Genomic DNA, 24,594 nt, shown 5'->3' on the forward strand with positions numbered 1-24,594 from the left:
CATCGTTTTCATGCTCATCAAACCATTCAGTGAACACTCGTGCCCTGTGGATGGGAGCATTGTCATCCTATGGGGGCATAGCCATGGTAGCCAAAATAATGGCCAAAATAATGGCCTGCCCAGCATTTTTGTACATGACCCTAAGCATGATAGGATGTTCATAGCTTAATTAACTCAGGAACCACACCTGTGTGGAAGCACCTGCTTTCAATATATGCAAGTTAAACAATGTAAAGGCAATGCTACCAAATACTAATTGAGTGTATATAAACTTCTGACCCACTGGGAATGTGATGAAGAAAATAAAAGCAGAAATAAATCATTCTCTCTACTATTATTCTGACATTTCACATTCTTAAAACAAAGTGGTGATCCTAACTGACCTAAGACAGGGAATTCTTACTAGGATTAAATGTCAGTAATTGTGAAAAACTGAGTTTAAATGTATTTGGCTAAGGTGTATGTAAACTTCCGACTTCAACTGTATGTGCATGTGGGTGTGCGAGTGCGTGTGCATGTGCGTGTGTACGCGAGCGTGTGTGTGTATATCTGTTGACCGAGGGTTTCCCCTTCCTGGGCTCTGCTGTGAGGGCCAGATGCTCTCTCTTGCAGGAAACCCTGTTTACAGACACTCAGGACATGTCCAGCTCCTCCCATATCCTCCATCCGTCTCTATCTCAGCTTTAGAACATACACTTATTTTAGACATTTGATGCCCTTTTGAACTGCAGCTGATTGTGTCAATAAGTAATTGCAACCTTGAACAGCACACAGGGTCATGTGTCACACAGCAAAAGGTATATTGTGAGTTAACTATTTTACTTTATTGTTTTGTTATTGAAGCTACCTTTTGATTCTGTTCCTTTTTATTTTATTTGTAATCTTATGTGCTGCTAAGCATATCCAGCCCCATCCTGATTTCCAAAGCCTTTTTCCTGACTAACCTAACCCCCCTGAGGCCACACAAGCATGATCTAACCATGCAGCACAGTGTCACAGTGAAGGAGCTGAATGTTAGTTAGTCAAGTCAGTGATAAGGCCTGATGCAGTCAGATGCTGCTTTGCGTGGCATGATGGAGGGCAGAGAACACTGGCTTCATTGTCTCTGTGCTGCTCTGACTGGGCCCCCACAGTGGGGCACACAGCTCCTTCTGTCTCCCCGCCTCCATCTGCCTCTGCCCTGCTCGCTGGGCACTGGGACTCATGAAGGCCACAGAGAGCCTGGGGCACTATCTACTATCTCTGGGACCAGGCTGTCAGGCCATTAGACAGTCCTGTGAAGAAGTAGCCTAGATAGAGCGTGTGCTGTTTGGTACCTACATGATATCACACAGTCATGCTGCTGCTTTATTAGCAGTCTGGTCACGCTGCGATGACACAATGTCCTCTGAGCTAACGGCTGGGCTGGAGCTGGAAGGGAAAGTGCATCGGTGCACATTGTTAACGGGTGTCATCTCTCACAGTCAGCGAGACAGAGAGAGACCCACACTGATGGAGGGAGGTTGTGAAACTTCCTCTCAAATCCAGATTTCCATGGCAACAGGCTTTGAGTTCATATGAGGAATACCTTGTGAAGCGGAGACGTTAGTTGGCACACTTAGTCTTTCTGTGTGTGTGTGTGTGTGTGTGTGTGTGTGTGTGTGTGTGTCTGGACATGTTTAACTATACCAGAAGATCCCACAAGAATAGTAAACAAAACATTTTTTGGGACAAACTGGGGACATTTTGCCGGCCCCGACAAGGAAAAAGGCTATTTCTAGGTGGTTTAGGGTTAGTGTGAGAGTTTCAAGTTTAGGGTTAAGGTAAGGGTTTGGGTTAGTGGTCAGGGAAAATAGGATTTTGAATGGGAATCAAATTGTGTGTCCCCACAAGGTTAGTAAAACAAGACTACGTGTGTGTCATGATGACGTTTATGGCTAATGCAGCAGATATGGGCTGACCGGTACAGCTGGTTCACTTGGACCTGGCTCCTGCACTACGTTGTGACTGATGATTATGGGCTCTGAAGTAGGGTGAGAAGCCTGGGCCAGACCACCCGTCCTGCCCTTACGAAAAAAAGATTGCAGTCAGAGTGCAGTATAACTGCAGTATGCTGCAAATACTGCGTCCAAAATACGTTTTTTTTTACTGCAGTAAGAGTGCAGTTCAACTGCAATACACTGCAGTTATTCTTCAATTACTGCGTCCAAAATACAACAGTTTACTGCAATTACTGCACTTTTACTGCAGTTTCAAAACTGCAATCTTTTTTTGTAAGGGTGCATGGGAAAACTGCATTAGAACAAACCTGTGAGAACATGACCAGCTAACAACACTAGCAGCAGCTAGCTCACATGAATAGCATGTACAGTAAATGGGAGACCAGCGCAAATATCATTTGGCCTACAGTATGTGCAGAAGACTCTATCTGGCAGCAAGACCATTATGTTAGGAATATAGTCATTCTGTGAGAATAGCTCCAGCTATGCTAACAACATTTAGCTTGTGCAAACAAGACTGGCTATTTAAAGATGGCGTATACAAATAAGACTGTTTCAGACAAAAATTTTAATAAACATATTTGGCATTCAAGTATGTTTACTAACAACCCACATGGCCTGTGAAATGTTGATATTTACAGTACTCTGTTGCTGTGAAAGAGAAGTCAGCTAGCTAGCTAGCTAGCTACAGTAGCTACATTGTACTTCTTAGACAGAGGAAGCTACACCCTACACAGTTCTTCCAAGAACAATGATGGCCTTGGTGTATGTTTTCAACAGAAGATGAACAGTAACAAAGGCCAACAACCCTCCGCCCAGGAAAGTGCGGGACACCTGGCATAAACAGGAAGGATGAGTGGAATGTGCTATTTCTGATGAGGCCTGCAAACCCTCATGTTCTACTCTGTTAGCTGCACAGCTGGAGTGTTAGCGTTGTAGCCTACATTGTGTCGCTGTTCTTCTGAGCGCCCAGAACTTAATCATAGAGATCAAGTGGGTGGGTTGGTGGGTGAGTGTGTGTGTGTGTGTTGTGTGTCAGAGTCTCTAAAGAAGAGCACATGTCAGTTGAACTGTAAAATACGTTACACATCTTCTACCCCCAGATGATAACCTGGTTAATATGTTACCATTATAGAATGCAGAAGTGAAACTAACCCCCTGATCTCTCTCTCTCTCTCTGCTCCTCCCTGTAGATGAGCGCGAGGCGGTGCAGAAGAAGACCTTCACCAAGTGGGTCAACTCCCACCTGGCCAGAGTGTCCTGCAGGATCACCGACCTCTATATGGACCTGAGGGATGGACGCATGCTCATCAAACTACTGGAGGTCCTCTCTGGGGAGAGACTGGTACGTAGACAGACAGTCGGACTGGTTTATGTGGCACATGTGCTGTATATGTTTCATTCGGATTTCCAGGTCACATATAGAGTAATAATTCACCTTAAACAAATTTCCATATGTTAAAATTATTTCACTTTGGAAATGCTGTTCCCCCGGATTCTAAACCTACAGTATATGCAATTATGTATACATTAGGCCCATGCATTCACTGATTTTTCCAGGGCACACATACAGGCAACTGCCAAAATAAAGGAAACACCAACATAAAGTGTCTTAATAGGGTGTTGGACCACCACGAGCCAGAACAGCTTCGATGCACCTTGGCATAGATTCTACAAGTGTCTGGAACTCAACTGGAGGGATGCGACACCATTCTTCCACGAGAAATTCCATAATATTTTATTGATGGTGGTGGAAAACTCTGTCTCAGGCGCCGCTCCAGAATCTCCCATAAGTGTTCAATTGGGTTGAGATCTGGTGACTGAGACGGCCATGGGATATGGTTTACATCGTTTTCATGCTCATCAAACCATTCAGTGAACACTCGTGCCCTGTGGATGGGAGCATTGTCATCCTATCAATATACGTTGTATCCCTCATTTACTCAAGTGTTTCCATTATTTTAGCAGTTACCTGTATTTTTCAACTTGAAAGAGTATTTGTAGTCATAGTTGTTTCTCTTACTACAATCTTAACTGTGCTTTGCCTGATAAATCAGCAGTGTTGGAGAAGCTACTCTGAAATCATAGTTTACTAAACTACCAATTACTTCACAATGAAATAAGTTAAGCTACACTAAAGCTACCCTTAAGAAAAATATAGTTTACTTAACTAAAGCTACTTTGAAAAAGTAGTTTACTACATCCAAACTACTTAGTGAAAAATTATAATATAATTATAATATATCTAAATCTGATATGTCATAGACTACAAATTGCAAGAACAGATCACTTTGGAGTCAGATGTTAACAGAATGTGTAATTTAGCCTATTAAACACACACACACAAAAATTCTAGTGAGAATTAGGAAGGTCTGATACTGAGAAAAAAATTAAAAATGAAATTCTTGCCTCTTCACACATATTTTATATTAGCAAAAAAAGTAGTGTGTAGTTCCAGTAGTTAGCTATACCGCTACATGTCAACAACAAAAGTAATTAACTACTGAAAACACTACAAGATTTGAATTTAGTTCAACTACCACCAAGCTTCTACAAAATGTAGGATAATTACTAGTTGATCTTGGACTGTAAATCTTCCTCTCACAAACCAGAATGTTCAATACAATTTAATTTCAACTTACTCTACCAGTTGTCTGTTCGGTTTGTCCTTTTGTGGGTAGTAATTTGAGAATAAATATCCACAGGAAATTATTATTAAACCATATTTTCCAAACGCTGGTACTGCCGTAGCCCATTCATTGACGGTATATTTACCGTCTATTCACAAACCTGTATGCCGGCTGAGGACGGCGCTCCGACTGTGCCCCGAAGCTCTGTCTAAATGCAAATATGTTTCCATATGGAAACATATGGAACTTAACTTTCAGCAAAAAAAATTTTTATAGGGTTAGGGTTCCCACATGGCCATATTTCTATGTTACAGCGCTTGTTTACTGAAGACGGAGGCGAGTACCTGTACTTATAAGCCATCTGCTTCTCCGACTAACTGTGTGTAACGGAAGAAGAACGCCACAGTGTTGTAACTGAAAGATACTGTCGGCTGCAACTGTGTTAAAACTGGTTAAAACAGATACAGTAATTGTATATTTAGCATTTGTGAAATTATTTTGATGTGATATGAAAGTACATTTACAAAGTAGAGAGCTTTATGTTTCTAGAACCGTACGGCATTTGAGAATCGATTCACATTTATCTGTATTTACAGTACTGCTTGAAAGTATGTGAACCCTACAGGGCTGGTCGTTAGTTTGCCATAAAATATTAAAATAACATATACAATCATTATCTAAACCCCAATTTGTAATAACGACATTCCACGTAAATGACAGAAACAAAATTATATTTTCATTGTTTATTTATCCAAAGTGGTTTATTTATTTGATGGGTGCAAAAATATTTGAACCCCTTCAGTCAATAGCTTGTGGCACCTCCATTAGCAGCGATAACTTGGACTAAACGTCTCCTATAGCCATTAATCAGTCTCTATCTGTTTTGAGGGATTTTTGCCCACTCCTCCTTACAGAACTCAGCCAATTGTGTGAGGTTTGAGGGGTGTCTGGCATGAACTGCCCGCTTCAGGTCCTGCCACAGCATCTTGATTGGATTTAGGTCAGGACATTGACTTGGCCAATCCAAAACACAAATCTTCTTTCTCCTGAGCCATTCTTTGGTAGATTTGCTTGAATGCTTTGGGCCGTTGTCTTGTTGGAAGACCCATTTTCGGCCCAGCTTTAGTTCCTTGACTGATGGCCTGACGTTCTGTTCAAGAATCTCCTGGTATACCACAGAATTCATGGTTCCCTTAATGATGTGGAGTCGTCCAGGTCCAGAGGAGGAAAAGCAGCCACACATCTTGACATTCCCACCACCATACTTGACTGTTGGGATAAGGTTATTTTGGTGGTAGGCAGTGTTGGGTTTTCATCAAACATAGCGGTGTTGATTGTGAAATCTCTAGATGTTATGTTTGGGTTGGCTTTTACCTGATTTATTATTGTTCTTGTGGCTCTTGGGGATATTTTGGAAGGGCGTTGACTTCTAGGCCGAGTTGCTGTCATGTTAAATGCTCTCCATTTGTAAATGATTTGCCTCACAGTGGACTGATGGAGCTCAAATCTTTTTGAGATTATTTTATAGCCTTCCCCAGACTGATGTGCTCTCACTACCCTCGTCCTGATGTCCTCTGAGATCTCCATTCCTCTCAGCATGGTGTGCTTTGCATTCACCTGGATGGGTAACACCAAACTGAACAGGTTTCTTATCTCTATTTATCAGAGTCCCGCCCAAACTATTTCTTAACGATCTCTCCTTTGATTGGTTCATTTGGTAGCTAATTATTTACCCACCTGATTCTACTTACCTACTTGATTTAACCAATGCTTGGGGTTCACTTTTTTTTGCACCTGCACTAATTCCTTTTTAATTTTGTTTTTCTACTACACGCATGATTTCCTCTACACCAACATATGGTATTGGTAAATATTAACATGTTATGTCAGATCAAAAAGACTGGTTCTGATTAAATGAAGATTTCATGGTAAAAACTGAAAGAATCTGTAATTGCACAAGGGGTTCAAATACGTTCAAGCAGCACTGTAGCTGTTTTGGCTTCCAGAGCCAATTCGCTTCTCTGAACATAACATGTAAGGTCCTTGGACTAAAGGAGTAGGCTCCTTTAGTACATTCTTGGGCTCGTACTGCTGTTGAGATACCTATCACCTGGCACATGCGCGAAACCATGTAAACACCTGCAAGACTTCGGCTATGCATGCATTGCCTGCATGTACTTCTGTCTTGTGCGCGTGCTTCAGGTGATGAGCAAACAAATCTTGATAGCCAAACACAGAGACCCGTGTTTTGAAGTACTTTCTACCCACAAAAGGACAAAATCAGCGGACAACAAACAGGTAGAGTATTTTCAAATGGAATTTTATTAAACATTCACGACAGACAGGGGACGTATAGGTTTTCGTCAATACAAATTAACGTTACTATGTTGTCCAAGGGACAGCATAGGAACGTCTGGGCTAATCTGTGCTATGTTTGTGGTGCAGCAATATAGACGGGTTGGGTGACAACTTCATGAAAATGATGCGTGCGCATCAATGTGGCCGGAAGGTGTGCATTGTTATGATTCTGAACGGTCAGATAGCTAGCTACAATGACAAGAAGCTGCCTTGTGGGGAATCGTATGTAGCTGTTTTCAGCTCGTTTTTATCTTGTTGTTGATACCATGTCTTGTTTTGAGGTGTTTTAACTGATGTCATGTCTATGCTAATATGGCAAAAAATTCTCTAGCTAGCTAACCAACAACTGCGCAAATGTATTTGTTCTCAATAAACATTTGAAGACTAAATATAGTTTACACGTTGTCAACAGTCTAAGCCAACCCTGTCTGTTTTGCCCTATAGTTGCCCATGCGTCGGTTTAGTTGCTAAACAACCAACCCATCTATCTTACTCAACTCTCACCCACTCTGATGTATGTAGCTATGTTACACGCTATATACAGAGAACTCCCTTGTCATATCTCGCAGAGTCAACACAAAACCAGACACACCTTAACTACTCTCTCCACCTCTGGGAAAGAATGTATTTAAAGCAGCCCCGGTAAAGTCATGGTCTTTATCTGTATACTATGGAGAGGTTATGAGCAGTTCAGTTGAGTTGAGGACAGAGCAGAGAAAGATGTAAGGGTGAAGTGTATGGTAGTAGTGTGTCCTATTGGTTTACGCTCTGCTAGAGTTTCAGACTGGGTCACAGATTGGGTTACAGGGATCCTGTTGTCTCTCATGGAAACCTCATGGAAACATACACTACCAGACACACTCACAAATGTACACTGAGCGATCCACCCAGGCATCTGACAAACACCGAAATACACATTTAAAACCTGCATGTACCACAAACATACTAACGCAGACCCAATTATAGAGTCAATGCACCAAGCACGTGCAGTAAAGCATGTGGTTACACAAAGACAGGCCGAGTGCTTACAGTTTAATGCTAGAGGCCAAGCTAGGTTAGGAGACCTTATGCCCAGACTGGCGTCAAAACCAAACCAAAACATAATTACTGACTAGTAGTAGTAGTAGTAGTAGTATGAAAAATGTATGCACTCACTAACTGTAAGTCGGTCTGGATAAGAGCGTCTGCTAAATGACTAAAATGTAAATATAGTAGTAGTAGTAGTACGCATGTGATGTCAGAGAGCAAACTTCATACTAAACTTTTCCATCTTAGAAGCTGTGCTGAAGGAGGGGAGAGAAGCAATTACCATGGCAGGATTGCCACTAAAAAAGAGGTTTAGCAAAATTAACGCTGATGGGTTTGATTAACTATGTCCCAATTTATCTCATGCACCCCTCCCCTCTTCACCCCTCCCTTCACCACCAGTGGCTTTTGAAAGGCAGCTCTCTGATGGACTCGTCCAGACAGCTCTGGAATCAAAACTCAATTAAGCCCGATTACAGTCCCTACCACTTTAATCCCCCGTCACCCCTTGCCTTGTGACTTCCAGTGGAACGTGCCAAGACCTTCCATTAAGGGAGCTCACAGTGCTCCGCTGTGAGAAAGATCTGACCACGGCTTCAACTCACTCCCAGTGAATGCAGTCTACTGTGGTCCCTTCAAAACACATCAAAATATGAGTCCTTCATCCGCTCTCTTTTGACTGTTTCGAGGAAGTAAGGCAAAAAAACTACAACAAAACAGAAACATTTCAGTGGATTTGCTATGATGGAGGAAAGGAAAGGGAGAGGCAGAAATTATCAATGAGATCTTTGAGAGCGAAACAGTGGGAAAGTGACCAACATCCTGCTAAATGATCTCAACTCAAGTCAGACAACTGAATTCAAGCCAGCCGCCATTTCTCAACTGTTTCATGAAGCGTAGGAATGCCATGTTAGAGTTCACTCCACAGAACACTACATTAATGTGCCAGATGGGTATATCTCTGGTCTGGTGTTACTTGCATTGGGCAGAGGACATACCCACTGGTATTCTCCAGCTGTCCCAACAAGGTCAGGCCCTGGGTACTAGAATGGGCTCTAACCCTGGGGAAGCTTTAGATGACCTGTATCTGGACATACAGTGCCTTCAGAAAGTATATTTTTTATATTTATATTTTTTGGTCATTTAGCAGACGCTCTTATCCAGCGGTATTCATACCGCTTGACTAATTCCACATTTTGTTGTGTTACAGCCTGAATTCGAAATTGATTAAATATTGTTTTTTTCTCGCCCATCTACACACAATAACCCATAACCCATGACAAAGTTAAAATATGTTTTTAGAAAATGTTGCACATTTATTGAAAATGAAATACAGAAATATCTAATTTATATAAGTATTCACACCCCTGAGTCATGTTAGAATCACCTTTGGCAGCGATTTACAGCTGTGAGTTGTTATGGGTAAGTCTCTAAGAGCTTTCCACATCTGGATTGTACAATATTTGCCCATTATTCTTTTTAAAATCCTTCAAGGTTGTTGATCATCGCTAGACAACAATTTTCAAGGATTGCCATAGATTTCCAAGCAGATTTACTGTAAGTCAAAACTGTAACTTGGCCACTCAGGAACATTCACTGTCTTCTTGGTAAGCAACTCCGGTGTAGATTTGGCCTTGTGTTTTAGTTTATTGTCATGCTGAAAGGTGAATTAATTTTCCAGTGTCTGCTGGAAATTAGACTGAACCAGGTTTTTTTCTCTGGGATTTTGCCTGTGCTTAGCTCCATTTCGTTTCTTTCTTATCCTGAAAAACTCCCCAATCCTTAAAGATTACAAGCATACCCATAACATGATGCAGCCACCGCTATGCTTGAAAATATGGAGAGTGGTACTCAGTAATGCAGGGGTCTCCAACAGGTCGATCGCAAGCTACCAGTAGCTCACAGCCCACCTATGAGTAGCTCGCCAAACAATTCTGAAAGTACATGCATTTTTCAGATGTTCCACCGCAAACTGTCATAAACAAATCTCACAAGTATCAGACACCGCAAGCTCTCAGCTACTATCTAATCAACGCCACATTGACATTATCCCACCCCTGGTTAGCCACTATTGGCTTAAAAAGCCAAGCCTAACACAATATCTTCCAATTAATTTCCAGCAATATTGCCCGTCTGTTTGTCTGTGTGGTGCATGTTTGTCTATCACTCCATGTGTAGCCAGTTGATGTGATAACCATCTTGTGGGTTGACAGAAATACTTTCCCCAAAACCTTATCTGCCAGCTTACCTGGCAGATTAGCCTATATCATGAGTAAGTATATAATTTGTATCTATAATTTGTTATTTGCTTACTTTGCCATGAAATGAGCAGCAGCAGTACAGAACCATCGCTAGACCGGCACGTTAGACTGCACATTCCTCAATTGCTAGATGCGCAATTAAAGGGTCAGATGCGCAATTAAAGGGCAATTGCATTAAATATAAAATGTTTCATTTTCTTCCAGACCTAAAAACAATTGTCTTCTGATGTGATTTAAGCATTGACATGGACTCAGAACATCCAATTTCATTGTTTCTCTATGAACAATTTTAATTTTGAGAGAGAAAACAAACAAAAAAATCTCAAACCAGGGAAACTAATTGATTGAACATATTTTGGGAAAATATTAAACATAATTTTGGGGTAGAAAATCACAGATTTTATAGGACCCCCCCCCCCCCCCCCCCTTAGAGTTGTTTATTAACCATTATTTTACCAAGTATATTGATGGAAAACATGGTGCACTATATTTTCTTGTACACTAAGGACCCGGGAAAGAGTTGCATGGGAGAGAAGAAGAGAAAAATGTGCCTATTTGAAAAATAATAAAATGAGTAGCTCGCTACATGTTTTGTTTTTTAATAGTAGTGCCTTGTTGCAAACAGGATGCATGTTTTGGAATATTTTTATTCTGTACAGTCTTCCTTCTTTTCAGTCTGTCAATTAGGTTAGTATCGTGGAGTAACTACAATGTTGTTGATCCATCCTCAGCTTTCTCCTATCACAGCCATTAAACTCTGTAACTGTTTTAAAGTCACCATCGGCCTCATGGTGAAGTCCCTGAGCGGTTTCCTTCCTCTCCGGCAACTGAGTTAGGAAGATCTTTGTAGAGACTGGGTGTACACCATCCAAAGTGTGATTAGTAACTTCACCATGCTCAAAGGGATATTCAATGTCTGGGGGTTTTCCTGTTTTTTTTAACCAATCTACCAATATTTGCCCTTCTTTGCGAGGTATTGGAAAACCTCCCTGGACTTTGTGGTTGAATCTGTGTTTGAAATGCATTGCTTGACTGAGGGACCTTAAATATAATTGTATGTGTGGGGTACAGAGATGAGATAGTCATTAAAAAATTATGTTAAACACTATTATTGCACACAGAGTCCATGCAACTTATTATGTGACTTAAAAGCCCATTTTTACTCCTGGACTTATTTAGGCTTGCCATAACAAAGGGGATGAATACTTATTGACTCAAAAACATTTCAGCTTTTCATTTGTAATTAATTTGTAAAAATTAAAAAAAACATAATTCCACCTTTTACATTATGGGGTATTTGATTTATTTGGATCCCCATTAGCCGACGATGGCTAGTCTTTCTGGGGTCCGACACATAACAAAAAATACATTACAGACAAAAGACTTTACAATTTACATACATTTAAAAACATTAACATGTATTGTGCGTGTGTGTGTACATCTATCAGTTACACATACAGTTCATTTGGAAAGTATTCAGACCCCTTTTTCCAGATTTTGTTACGTTACAGCCTTATTCAAAAATGGATTTTAAAAAAAATCCTCATCAATCTACACACAATACCCCATAATGACAAAGTGAAAACATTTTTGTACCTTATTTACATAAGTATTCAGACCCTTTGCTATGAGACCCTAAGCACACAGCCAAAACAACGCAGAAGTGGCTTCGGGACAAGGCTCTGAATGTCCTTGAGTGCCCCAGCCAGAGCCCGGACTTGAACTTGATCGCACATCTCTGGAGAGACCTGAAAATAGGTGTGCAACGACGCTCCCCATCCAACCTGACAGAGCTTGAGCGGATCTGCAGAGAAGAATGGGAGAAACTCCCCAAATACAGGTGTGCCAAGCTTGTAGCGTCATACCTAAGAAGATTCGAGGCTGTAATCGCTGCCAAAGGTGTTTCAACAAAGTACTGAGTAAAGTAACTGAATAATAATGTAAATGTGATATTTCAGTTTTTAATACATTTGCAAAACTTTCAAAAAAACAGTTTGCTTTGTCATTATGGGGTATTGTATGTAGATTGAGGAGGGGAAAAACTATTTAATCCATTTTAAAATAAGGCTGTAAAGTAACAAAATGTGGAAAAAGTCAAGGTGTCTGAATACTTTCCGAATGCACTGTACATGTCAGTACATTCACACCACAAGTAGGTCACATGGAGGAGAGGCGTTGTGCCTTGAGGTGTTGCTTTATTTGTTTTTTGAAACCAGGTTTGCTGTAAACTTGCGCTATATGAGATGGGCACTCATGGCTTTGTATAATACTGTACGTTTCCTTTAATTTGTTCTGACTGTGAAAAGACCCCTCGTGGCATGGCTGGTGGGGTAAGTGTGTGTGTCAGTGCTGTGTAAATTGACTATGCAAACAATTAGGATTTTCCAACACATTGTTTCTTATAAAAACATGAAGTGTCTCCTCAACTCTTAGCCAATAGAGACTGGCATGCATAGTGTTAATATCAGCCCTCTGATTACAATGACGAGTAAGACGTGCCGCTCTGTTCTGGGCCAGCTGCAGCTTAACTAGGTCTTTCTTTTGATCATAATCAAGATAAGATCAAACTAGAGCCTGCAGGACTTGCTTTGCGTAGTGTGGTGTCATAAAAGCAGAGCATCTCTTTACTATGGACAGACTTCTCCCCATCTTTACAACCATTGAATCTATATGTTTTCACCATGACAGTTTAAAATCTAAGGAATCTAAGGTAACACCAAGTAATTTAGTCTCCTCAAAAGCCACACCATTCACTGATGTCCCATAGATATGTCCTCGTATGTAATGTACATTATTTTATTCTTGTTGTGTAATAGACACAGGCAAATCCTAAATCTGCCTACCTCAAGGATTAAAGAAGTCTGCTAATAGGTCATCAGCCCAGGGAGTCCTGCCTCAAGTCACAATACACAAAACCAAACCGTTTAGATTGTTGGCAGTAGAATGTCAGTTACATGAAGAGTTTGAGTGACACTAATGTAATTCGACTGTGTTAATACCATCTATACCACTCTTTCTTTCCCCTCTGCAGCCCAAGCCCACTAAGGGGCGCATGCGTATCCACTGCCTGGAGAACGTGGACAAGGCCCTGCAGTTCCTCAAGGAGCAGAGGGTCCACCTAGAGAACATGGGCTCCCACGACATCGTCGACGGAAACCACCGTCTCACCCTCGGCCTCATCTGGACCATCATCCTCCGCTTCCAGGTCAGCTGACCACCCAGTACTCCTCTCTCTTTTCTTGCACGCACGCTTTCTCTCTCTCCCTCTCTCTCTCAATAAAGTATTATGCATGTGCTGATCATACCTGGGTTCAAATACATGTGTATTTGAATATCTGCTATATAAAATACTTTTTTCAACAAGTGCTTTTATTTGAGGATTTGAATGGTTATTTGAAAAAAACAATATAATGTGAGAGCGCACCGTTGGTAAAGGGATTTCATTTTATAAACTGTGTGGATTAAAACAATTTTTTTGTCTACTTAAATCCACAGATGTGGGTGAAATGTACAGTAGATGGCAAGGAATGTGGGTGGGTGTGAGAGTAGGTGGCTTTAGTTGTTTATTTGTGTAGCCCTCTCTTCTGAGGGACCTGAGTTCATATCAGTTTGGACCTAGTATCCAAAAGGTGTGTGGCAATAATAAACTGTGGTCTGTAAGCAGGCAGCATCTGAAAAGGAGTGTGGACTGGGTGGGCCTATCCATAAATAAAATAGTGCAGTGCCTCCACCTAGTAGGTATTATAAACTGGGTGGTTCAAGCCTTGAATGCCGATTGGCTGACAGCTGTGGTATATCAAACCGTAAACCATGGGTATGACAAAACATTTATCTTTACTGCTCTAATTACGTTGGTAACCAGTTTATAATAACAATAAGGCACCTTAGGGGTTTGTGGTATATGGCCAATATACCATGGTTAAGGGCTGTGTCCAGGCACTCCACGTTGCGTCGTGGATGGACACAGCCCTTAGCCGTGGGATATTGGCCATATACCACACCTCCTCGGGCCTTATTACTTAAATGTACCCCTAAAGAATATATAGTTTACTCACTAGGAAATATAATTATGCCCACACAGTATTGAAATACACACCAATTAGATATCCCTTGAACTATGCTAAAGAATAATCACAAACAACCAACATTTAGTTGAGGATCCCCGATCACCGTGAGGAAAGCGAGGGATTTGTTGCTTGTACTTTCACGGACTGAGAGGATCAACTGTCATCAACAGGCTGCTCTTTCTGCCTCTCGACCACTATGCTGAGAGACTGCTTTACAACAGTCGTGAGTAGCCACTGGTTGTGGTAAAAGGAAAACATGTCAATTCAGTTTCAATAAACAACGCAAGTTGAAAACATGTTATATACACTAACAATTATTATCAACCCCTTTGAATCACTAAATCAATCACAAATATATACACACTAATTAGGAAAGACCTGGGACCAGGGTTTAACAACTCTGAGTGCTCATACTTTAAATGGGGATCACCTTCAACACAATAAAAAATGCTCAGTCCCAGATAAACTCATGGTCCTGTGTCCAAGAATCCGTTCCACGCTTTACTAACACGTGACCGAGGTGCAGCGTACAATTGGAAACCACTAGTCAACGGACCTGTGGTTGTCCCAATGAAACACACTGAAACGGCTCGACACATTTCCTTTTGTGAGTCCTCTTCAATTAAAACGGGACCAATCAAACTATTTACTCCTATCTCTTTTACCACAACCAGTGGCTACTCACAACCGTTGTAACGCAGTCTCTCAGCATAGTGGTCGAGAGGCAGAAAGAGCAGCCTGTTGATGACAGTTGATCCTCTCAGTCCGAGAAAGTACAAGCAACAAATCCCTCGCTGTCCTCATGGTGATCGGGGATCCTCAACTAAATGTCCATCATATGTATGTGGACACCTGCACGTCGAACATCTCATTCCAAAATCATGGGCATTAATATGGAGTTGGTCCCCCCTTTGCTATATACTCTTCTGGAAAGGCTTTCCACTAGATGTTGGAACATTGCTACGGTGACTTTCTTCTATTCAGCTACGAGCATTAGTGTGGTCGGGCACTGATGTTGGGCGATTAGGCCTGGCTCGCAGTCGGCGGTCCAATTCATCCTTCATCCCAAAGGTGTCCGATGGGGTTGAGGTCAGGACTCTGTGCAGGCCAGTCAAGTTCTTCCACACCGATCTCGACAAACCATTTCTGTATGGACCTCGCTTTGTGCATGGGGTCATTGTCATGCTGAAACAGGAAAGGACCTTCCCCAAACTGTTGCAACAAAGTTGGAAGCACAGAATTTTCTAGAATGTAATTGTATGCTGTAGCGTTAAGATTTCCCTTCACTGGAACTAAGGAGCCTGAACCATGAAAAACAGCCCCAGATCATTATTCTTTCTCCACCAAACTTTACAGTTGCACTATTCATTGGAGCAGGTAGCGTTCTCCTGGCATCCGGAAAACCCAGATTCGTCCAGATGGTGAAGCGTGATTCATCACTCCAGAGAATGCGTTTACACTGCTCCAGAGTCCAATGGAGGCGAGCTTTACACAACTCCAGCTGACCCTTGGCATTGCGCATGGTGATCTTAGGCTTGTGTGCGGCTGCTCGGACATGGAAACCCATTAAGTTCCTGATGAACAGTTATTGTGCAGACGTTGCTCCCAGAGGCAGTTTGGAACTCGGTAGTGAGTGTTGCAACCGAGGACATACGATTTTTACGTGCTACGGGCTTCAGCACTCGACGGTCCCGTTCGGTCCCTGATGAGGGGATTTCAACCCAGTCTCCATCCTCTTCAGCACCATGAGCTTTGCTCCATACAGATAATCATGAAACTTGTCCGACATGGCCCACTTTAACCGCAGCACCTCAAGCTTGTGAGCTGAATAGTTATTCTCTGTCCTGGAGCTCCGGCTTGCATAATCCACTGGTCTCCATCCCTCAGGTTACTCCTGGTACAGCACTCCACCCAGGCCACTCAGACTGGCGTCAATTGTGCAAGACGTAGGGCTTCTCAGGGTCAGCGAATGCGAGCACAGGTGAGCTGGTGAGGCGTTTGATGATGTTCTGGAAGGCTCTCTCACACTCTGCTATCCATAGTTCTCCAAACAGCTCCTTCTCCTTTAGGTAGGTAACTCCAGGGGGAGGATTGGTGGGCTTGCCATTTTTCCTCTTAGGGCCTAACCTCTGGACAGCCGATGGAGGGGTCTCACGACAGAAGCGTATCCTTTCATGCACCTCCGGTAGCATCCGCAGAACCCAAGGAATGACTGGAGGGCCTTGAGGTTTTCAGGTCTGACAGAACTGGCACTTGTCACTTGAAAGCTTCAGCCGGCAGGCCTCCAGACGGTCCAGGACCTTCATCAGCATCTCCTCATGTTCCTCCAAGGTTTTCCCAAACACGATGAGGTCGTCCAGGTAGACCAGCACTTCAAGGAGGTTCATGTCGCTGACAGCCTTCTCCATTAAGCGTTGGAAAGTAGCTGAGGCTCCAGTGACTCCTTGAGGCATCCTCTCTAATTGGTAGAAACCAAGAGGGCAGATAAACACGTCTTCTCCTTGTCGACCTTGCGCATGGGGATCTGGTAATAGCCACTGCAAAGGTCGATGACAGAGAACCACTTGCTCCCTGACAGTCCAAAGCGTCGTCCACCCTTGGCACAGTGTACTGGTCTTGAACGGTTCTTCTGTTCAGAGTGCAATAGTCAATGCACAGTCTGACCTGACAATTTTTCTTGTGGACGACGATGATGATGGGGGAAGCATATGGGCTTCGTGACTCAGAGATGATTCCCGCTGCCATCAGCTCTCAAGTGTTTCCGGACATCTTCTACATCCATAGGCGCCATTCTTCTAGACCTCTCTCTGAATGGTCATTCATGGTGAGTCTGAGCATGTGTTCCACTCCACTTGCACAGCCCACATCCTTTTTGTGTAAAGAAAACACTTTGGCCCATTCCTTCAGTCTCCTTTGCAACCGTTCTTTCCATTGTAGGGGAACGGGAGAGTTGCCGAAGTCAAGGAGGTCAGGGTCGAGGGTTTCTTCTTTACTGGTGACTTATTCTAAAATTAAGATTAAATTATTATTTTTTCTCATCAATCTACACACAATACCCCATAATGACAAAACGAAAACAGGTTTTTAGAAATGTTTGCAACAAATACCAGAAATACATTATCAAATAAGTATTCAGACCCTTTGCTATGAGACTCGAAATTGAGCTCAGGTGCATCCTGTTTCCATTGACCATCCTTGAGATGTTTCTACAACTTGATTGTGGGTTAATTTCCCACGAGGGACCAGTATGAAAAAAATAATAATTATGCACTCACTAACTGTAAGTCGCTCTGGATAAGAGTGTCTGCTAAATGACTAAAAATGTCAATGATTTGGAAAGGCACACACCTGTCTATATAAGGTCCCACAGTTGACAGTGAATGTCAGAGCAAAAACCAAGGCATGAGGTCGAAGGAGTTGTCCGTAGAGTTCCGAGACATGATTGTGTCGAGGCACAGATCTGGGGAAGGGTACCAAAACATTTCTGCAACATTGAAGGTCCCCAAGAACACAGTGGCCTCCATCATTCTTAAATGGAAGAAGTTTAGATCCATCAAGACTCTTCCTAGAGCTTGCCGCCCGGCCAAACTGAGCAATCGGGGGAGAAGGGCCTTGGTCAGGGAGGTGACCAAGAACCCAATGGTCACTCTGACAGAGATCCAGAGTTCCTCTGTGGAGATGGGAGAGTCTTCCAGAAGGATAACCATCTCTGCAGCACTCCACCAATCAGGCCTTTATGGTAGAGTAGCCAGACGGAAGCCACTCCTCAGTAAAAGGCACATGACAGCCCGCTTGGAGTTTGCCAAAAGGCACCTAAAGGCTCTCAGACCATGAGAAACAAGATTCTCTGGTCTAATGAAACCCAGATTGAACACTTTGGTCTGAATGCCAAGTGTCATGTCTGGAGGAAACCTGGCACCATCCCTATGGTGAAGCATGGTGGTGTCTGCATCATGCTTTGGGGATGATTTTCAGTGGCAGGGACTGGGAGACTAGTCAGGATCGAGGGAAAGATGAACAGAGCAAAGTACAGAGAGATCCTTCATGAAAACCTACTCCAGAGTGCTCAGGACCTCAGATTGGGGCGAAGGTTCACCTTCCAACAGGACAACGACACTAAGCACACAGCAAAGACAACACAGGAGTGGCTTCGAGACAAGTCTCTGAATGATCTTGAGTGACCCAGCCAGAGCCCAGATTTGAAACCGATCGAACATCTCTGGAGAGACCTGAAAATAGCTGTGCAGCGACGCTCCCCATCCAACCTGATAGAGCTTGAGAGGATCTGCAGAGGTGAATGGGAGAAAATCCCCAAATACAGGTGTGCCAAGCTTGTAGCGTCATACCCAAGAAGACTCGAGGCTGTAATCACTGCCAAAGGTGCTTCAACAAAGTACTGAGTAAAGGGTCTAAATACTTATGTAAATGTGATATTTTATAAATGTGCAAACATTTCCAAAAACCTGTTTTTGTTTTGTCATTATGGGGTATTGTGTGTAGATTGATGAAGAAAAAAAACGATTTAATCAATTTTAGAATAAGGCTGCAACGTAACAAAATTTGGAAAAAGTCAAAGGGTCTGAATACTTTCCAAATGTACTGTATTGTTTACCCACTAGGAAATATAATACAGTGCCTTCAGAAAGTATTCACAACCCTTGACTTTTCCCACATTTTGTTGTGTTACAGCTTGAATTTAAAATTGATTAAATTTAGATTTTGTGACACTGTCCTACACACAATACCCCATAATGTCAAAGTGGAATGATGTTTTTAGATTTTTTTACAAATTAATTAAAAATTAAAAGCTTAAATGTTTTGAGTCAATAAGTATTCACCCTCTTTGTTATGGCAAGCCTAAATAAGTTGTGTGCAATAATAGTGTTTAACAGGATTTCTGAATGACTACCTAATCTCTGTGCCCCAGACATACAATTATGTGTAAGGTCCCTCAGTCAAGCAGTGAATTTCAAAAACAGATTCAACCACACAGACCAGGGAGGTTTTCCAATGCCTGTTCCAAAACATGCATCCTGTTTGCAATAAGGCACTAAAGTAAAACTGCAAACAAATTAACTTTATGTCCTGAATACAAAGCATTATATTTGGGGCAAATCCAACACAATACATCACTGAGTTATCACTCTTCATATTTTCATGTATGTTGGAGTCATTAAAACTTGTTTTTCAACCCCTACACAAATTTCTTGTTAACAAACTATAGTTTTGGCAAGTCGGTTAGGACATCTACTTTGTGCATGACACAAGTAATTTTTCCAACAATTGTTTACAGACAGATTATTTCACTTATAATTCACTGTATCACAATTCCAGTGGGTCAGAAGTTTACATACATTAAGTTGACTGCCTTTAAACAGCTTGGACAATTCCAGAAAATGATGTCATGGCTTTAGAAGCTTCTGATAGGCTAATTGACATCATTTGAGTCAATTGGAGGTATACCTGTGGATGTATTTCAAGGCCTACCTTCAAACTCAGTGCCTCTTTGCTTGACATCATGGGAAAATCAAAAGAAATCAGCCAAGACCTCAGAAACAAATGTGTAGACCTCCACAAGTCTGGTTCATCCTTGGGAGCAATTTCCAAACGCCTGAAGGTACCACGTTCATCTGTATAAACAATAGTATCCAAGTATAAACACCATGGGACCACGCAGCCGTCATACCACTCAGGAAGAAGACGCGTTCTGTCTCCTAGAGATGAACGTACTTTGGTGCGAAAAGTGCAAATCAATCCCAGAACAACAGCAAAGGACCTTGTGAATATGCTGGAGGAAACAGGTACAAAAGTATCTATAACCACAGTAAAACGAGTCCTATATCGACATAACCTGAAAGGCCGCTCAGCAAGGAAGAAGCCACTGCTCCAAAACCGCCATAAAAAAGCCAGACTACGGTTTGCAACTGCACATGGGGACAAAGATCTTACTTTTTGGAGAAATGTCCTCTGGTCTGATGAAACGAAAATAGAACTGTTTGGCCATAATGACCATCGTTATGTTTGAAGAAAAAGGGGGGTGGCTTGCAAGCCAAAGAACACCATCCCAACCGTGAAGCACGGGGTTGGCAGCATCATGCTGTGGGGGTGCTTTGCTGCAGGAGGGACTGGTGCACTTCACAAAATAGATGGCATCATGAGGAAGTAAAATTATGTGGATATATTGAAGCAACATCTCAAGACATCAGTCAGGAAGTTAAAGCTTGGTCGCAAATGGGTCTTCCAAATGGACAATGACCCCAAGCATACTTCCAAAGTTGTGGCAAAATTGCTTAAGGACAACAAAGTCAAGGTATTGGAGTGGCCATCACAAAGCCCTGACCTCAATCCTACAGAAAATGTTGGGCAGAACTGAAAAAGCATGTGCGAGCAAGGAGGCCTACAAACCTGACTCAGTTACACCAGCTCTGTCAGGTGGAATGGGCCAAAATTCACCTAACTTATTGTGGGAAGCTTGTGGAAGGTTACCCGAAACGTTTGACCCAAGTTAGACAATGTAAAGGCAATGCTACCAAATACTAATTGAGTGTATGTAAACTTCTGACCCACTAGGAATGTGATGAAATAAATAAAAGCTGAAATAAATCATTCTCTCTACTATTATTCTGACATTTCACATTCTTAAAATAATGTGGTGATCCTAACTGACCTAAGACAGGGAATTTTTACTAGGATTAAATGTCAGGAATTGTGAAAAACTGAATTGAAATACAGTGGGGAGAACAAGTATTTGATACACTGCCGATTTTGCAGGTTTTCCTACTTACAAAGCATGTAGAGGTCTGTAATTTTTATCATAGGTACACTTCAACTGTGAGAGACTGAATCTAAAACAAAAATCCAGAAAATCACATTGTATGATTTTTAAGTAATCCATTTGCATTTTATTGCATGACATAAGTATTTGATCACCTACCAACCAGTAAGAATTCCGGCTCTCACAGACCTGTTAGTTTTTCTTTAAGAAGCCCTCCTGTTCTCCACTCATTACCTGTATTAACTGCACCTGTTTGAACTCGTTACCTGTATAAAAGACACCTGTCCACACACTCAATCAAACAGACTCCAACCTCTCCACAATGGCCAAGACCAAAGAGCTGTGTAAGGACATCAGGGATAAAATTGTAGACCTGCACAAGGCTGGGATGGGCTACAGGACAATAGGCAAGCAGCTTGGTGAGAAGGCAACAACTGTTGGCGCAATTATTAGAAAATGGAAGAAGTTCAAGATGACGGTCAATCACCCTTGGTCTGGGGCTCCATGCAAGATCTCACCTGGCATCAATGATCATGAGGAAGGTGAGGGATCAGCCCAGAACTACACGGCAGGACCTGGTCAATGACCTGAAGAGAGGTGGGACCACAGTCTCAAAGCAAACCATTAGTTACACACTACGCCGTCATGGATTAAAATCCTGCAGCGCACGCAAGGTCCCCCTTCTCAAGCCAGCGCATGTCCAGGCCCGTCTGAAGTTTGCCAATGACCATCTGGATGATCCAGAGGAGGAATTGGAGAAGGTCATGTGGTCTGATGAGACAAAAATAGAGCTTTTTGGTCTAAACTCCACTCGCCGTGTTTGGAGGAAGAAGAAGGATGAGTACAACCCCAAGAACACTATCCCAACCGTGAAGCATGGAGGTGGAAACATCATTCTTTGGGGATGCTTTTCTGCAAAGGGGACAGGACGACTGCACCGTATTGAGGGGAGGATGGATGGGGCCATGTATCGCGAGATCTTGGCCAACAACCTCCTTCCCTCAGTAAGAGCATTGAAGATGGGTCGTGGCTGGGTCTTCCAGCATGACAACGACCCGAAACACACAGCCAGGGCAACTAAGGAGTGGCTCCGTAAGAAGCATCTCAAGGTCCTGGAGTTGCCTAGCCAGTCTCCAGACCTGAACCCAATAGAAAATCTTTGGAGGGAGCTGAAAGTCCGTATTGCCCAGCGACAGCCCCGAAACCTGAAGGATCTGGAGAAGGTCTGTATGGAGGAGTGGGCCAAAATCCCTGCTGCAGTGTGTGCAAACCTGGTCAAGACGTACAGGAAACGTATGATCTCTGTAATTGCAAACAAAGGTTTCTTTACCAAATATTAAGTTCTGCTTTTCTGATGTATCAAATACTTATGTCATGCAATAAAATGCAAATTAATTACTTAAAAATCATACAATGTGATTTTCTGGATTTTTGTTTTAGATTCCGTCTCTCACAGTTGAAGTGTACCTATGATAAAAATTACAGACCTCTACATGCTTTGTACGTAGGAAAATCGGCAGTGTATCAAATACTTGTTCTCCCCACTGTATATTTGGCGAAGGTGTATGTTAACTTCCGACTTCAACTGTAGTTACAGTTTTGACATAAATCGTCTTGAAAAAGTGTAAATGTTGTACAATCCAGGTGTGCAAAGCTCTTAGAGACTTTCTCAGAAAGACTCACAGCTGTATTCGCTGCCAGATGTGATTCTAACATGTATTGACTCAGGGGTGTGAATACTTATGTAAGTGAGATGTATTTCATTTTCAATACCGCGGACGGTGTAGTCAGCATGTTAGCATGGTGGTCGAGAGGCAGAAAGAGCAGCCTGTTGATGACCGTTGATCCTCTCAGTCAGAGAAAGTTTGTATTTTTTATTTATTTTATTTAACCTTTATTTTATCAGGGAGTAATACTGAGACCAAGGTCTCTTTCACAGATGAGCCCCGAATGACATAAATTACAGAAAATACACATATCAAAATGCAAGCGGATAGAAAAACACAGTCATAAAACAAACACATTAATCAGTAATAAGGTCCTCAATCAGCTTTCTGAATTACCCTAGAGGCACCAGAAAATCACATTTAAGATTGTTCCACAAATTGGGTGCATGAAAATTAAAAGCTGATTTACCTAACTCAGTAGAGCAAAGGAATTTCCAGAGTTAGCCATCCCTGAGACCGGGTGTGGTAACTCGTATGTCTAAAGATGTTAGGTACAGTAGGACTTTTTGTAAAAGGCTTTATAAATGAAAACATAGCAATGCATCAACCTGCGTGACATTAGAGGGCCAACCAACTTTCTGGTAGAGAATGCAGTGATGAGTAAAAAATTGTCACCAGTAATAAAGCGCAGTCCGCTATGATAAACGGCATCTAACGGCTTTAATGAAGTGGCAGCTGTGTTCATATAGATGATGTAGCCATAGTCTAGGACCGATAGGAACATCGACTGAATAATCTGCTTTCTACTATTTAGCGAGGGCTTTCTACAAGTACAAGCAACAAATCCCTCGCTGTCCTCATGGTGATCGGGGATCCTCAACTAAATGTTCATCATATATACTACATTTACTGTATTTGCACTGGTGAGCGAGTTACACAACTATAAACTGCTTGAAACAACTAGTTAGCAAACGTTGATAGCTTGTCGTTTTCGTGAGTCTTCTCTCTCGCGTGTCACACTGTTGCCTAGCAACCGGTCAGTCTCCCAAATATGACCCACATGCAACAATGTCAGCACATAATAAATAATACAGTCCGTGCTAAAAAAACGAAGTAACCAGAGGGTTACATTTTGTATATCAAGAAAGTGCTAAGTGGTGTTTATGTCCGTGTTACTCAATGCAGGTGGGTGCATTCCAGTGTGTGTGTGTACGTATTTGTTCTGTGCGTGTGTGTGTGCCAGCTTGTGTGTATAGTGTTTGTATCACTCTTTGGGTCCTGCTGATGGCTGCCGTTGTGACCGTTGTTATTCTTGGGTATGTGCTTGACAGATCCAGGACATCAGAGTGGAGACGGAGGATAACAAGGAGAAGAAGTCGGCTAAAGATGCCCTGCTGCTCTGGTGCCAGATGAAGACCGCAGGGTGAGTGACTACACCACCACCAGCCTGAAGCCTACTGTATTCTATTATAGTGCACAGTTTGCAGAATAATCCTTGGGGGTATTCCAGAAAGATGGTTTAACAAATTCAGGATTCCCTGAACATATCCGGCTTCTCTTAAACAGATAAGGGAGTCCAGGATTTCTTCCAGTGGCAAAAAATCTCAAAGCAATACACAGAGTTTGTATAGCAGTCAAATCGAAACCGCGTTGGGTTACATTGCTATGGTTGAAGTTGGACAGATATGATTTATTGTGCAGAAAAACTATAACGTTCCAAAATAAGATCTTCTGAATGATCTAAAGGATCTATTCGAGGTCCAGTAATTAGTTCCCTTTGTAATGCACAGCGAACAATGCAGGCTCCGATGTCAATTGGATTTTCCGTTTC

The 24,594-nt window shown here is 42.2% G+C and overlaps 1 protein-coding gene across 2 annotated transcripts in view; it reads left to right on the top strand.

Annotated features, from left to right (window-relative positions):
• LOC311132174 (spectrin beta chain, non-erythrocytic 1-like) overlaps nt 1-24,594 on the top strand; it is an 82,004-nt gene that overhangs the window by 17,909 nt on the left and 39,501 nt on the right. For both annotated transcript variants that reach the window (XM_084165393.1, XM_084165392.1), the window contains exons 2-4: nt 3,173-3,324; nt 13,286-13,459; nt 24,095-24,186. In XM_084165393.1, the coding sequence (XP_084021519.1) occupies nt 3,173-3,324; nt 13,286-13,459; nt 24,095-24,186 (418 nt within the window). The remainder of the gene's footprint in view (nt 1-3,172; nt 3,325-13,285; nt 13,460-24,094; nt 24,187-24,594) is intronic.

The sequence above is a fragment of the Coregonus lavaretus genome (genome assembly GCF_964263955.1).
Source record: "Coregonus lavaretus genome assembly, chromosome: 1".
Lineage (NCBI taxonomy): Eukaryota > Metazoa > Chordata > Actinopteri > Salmoniformes > Salmonidae > Coregonus > Coregonus lavaretus.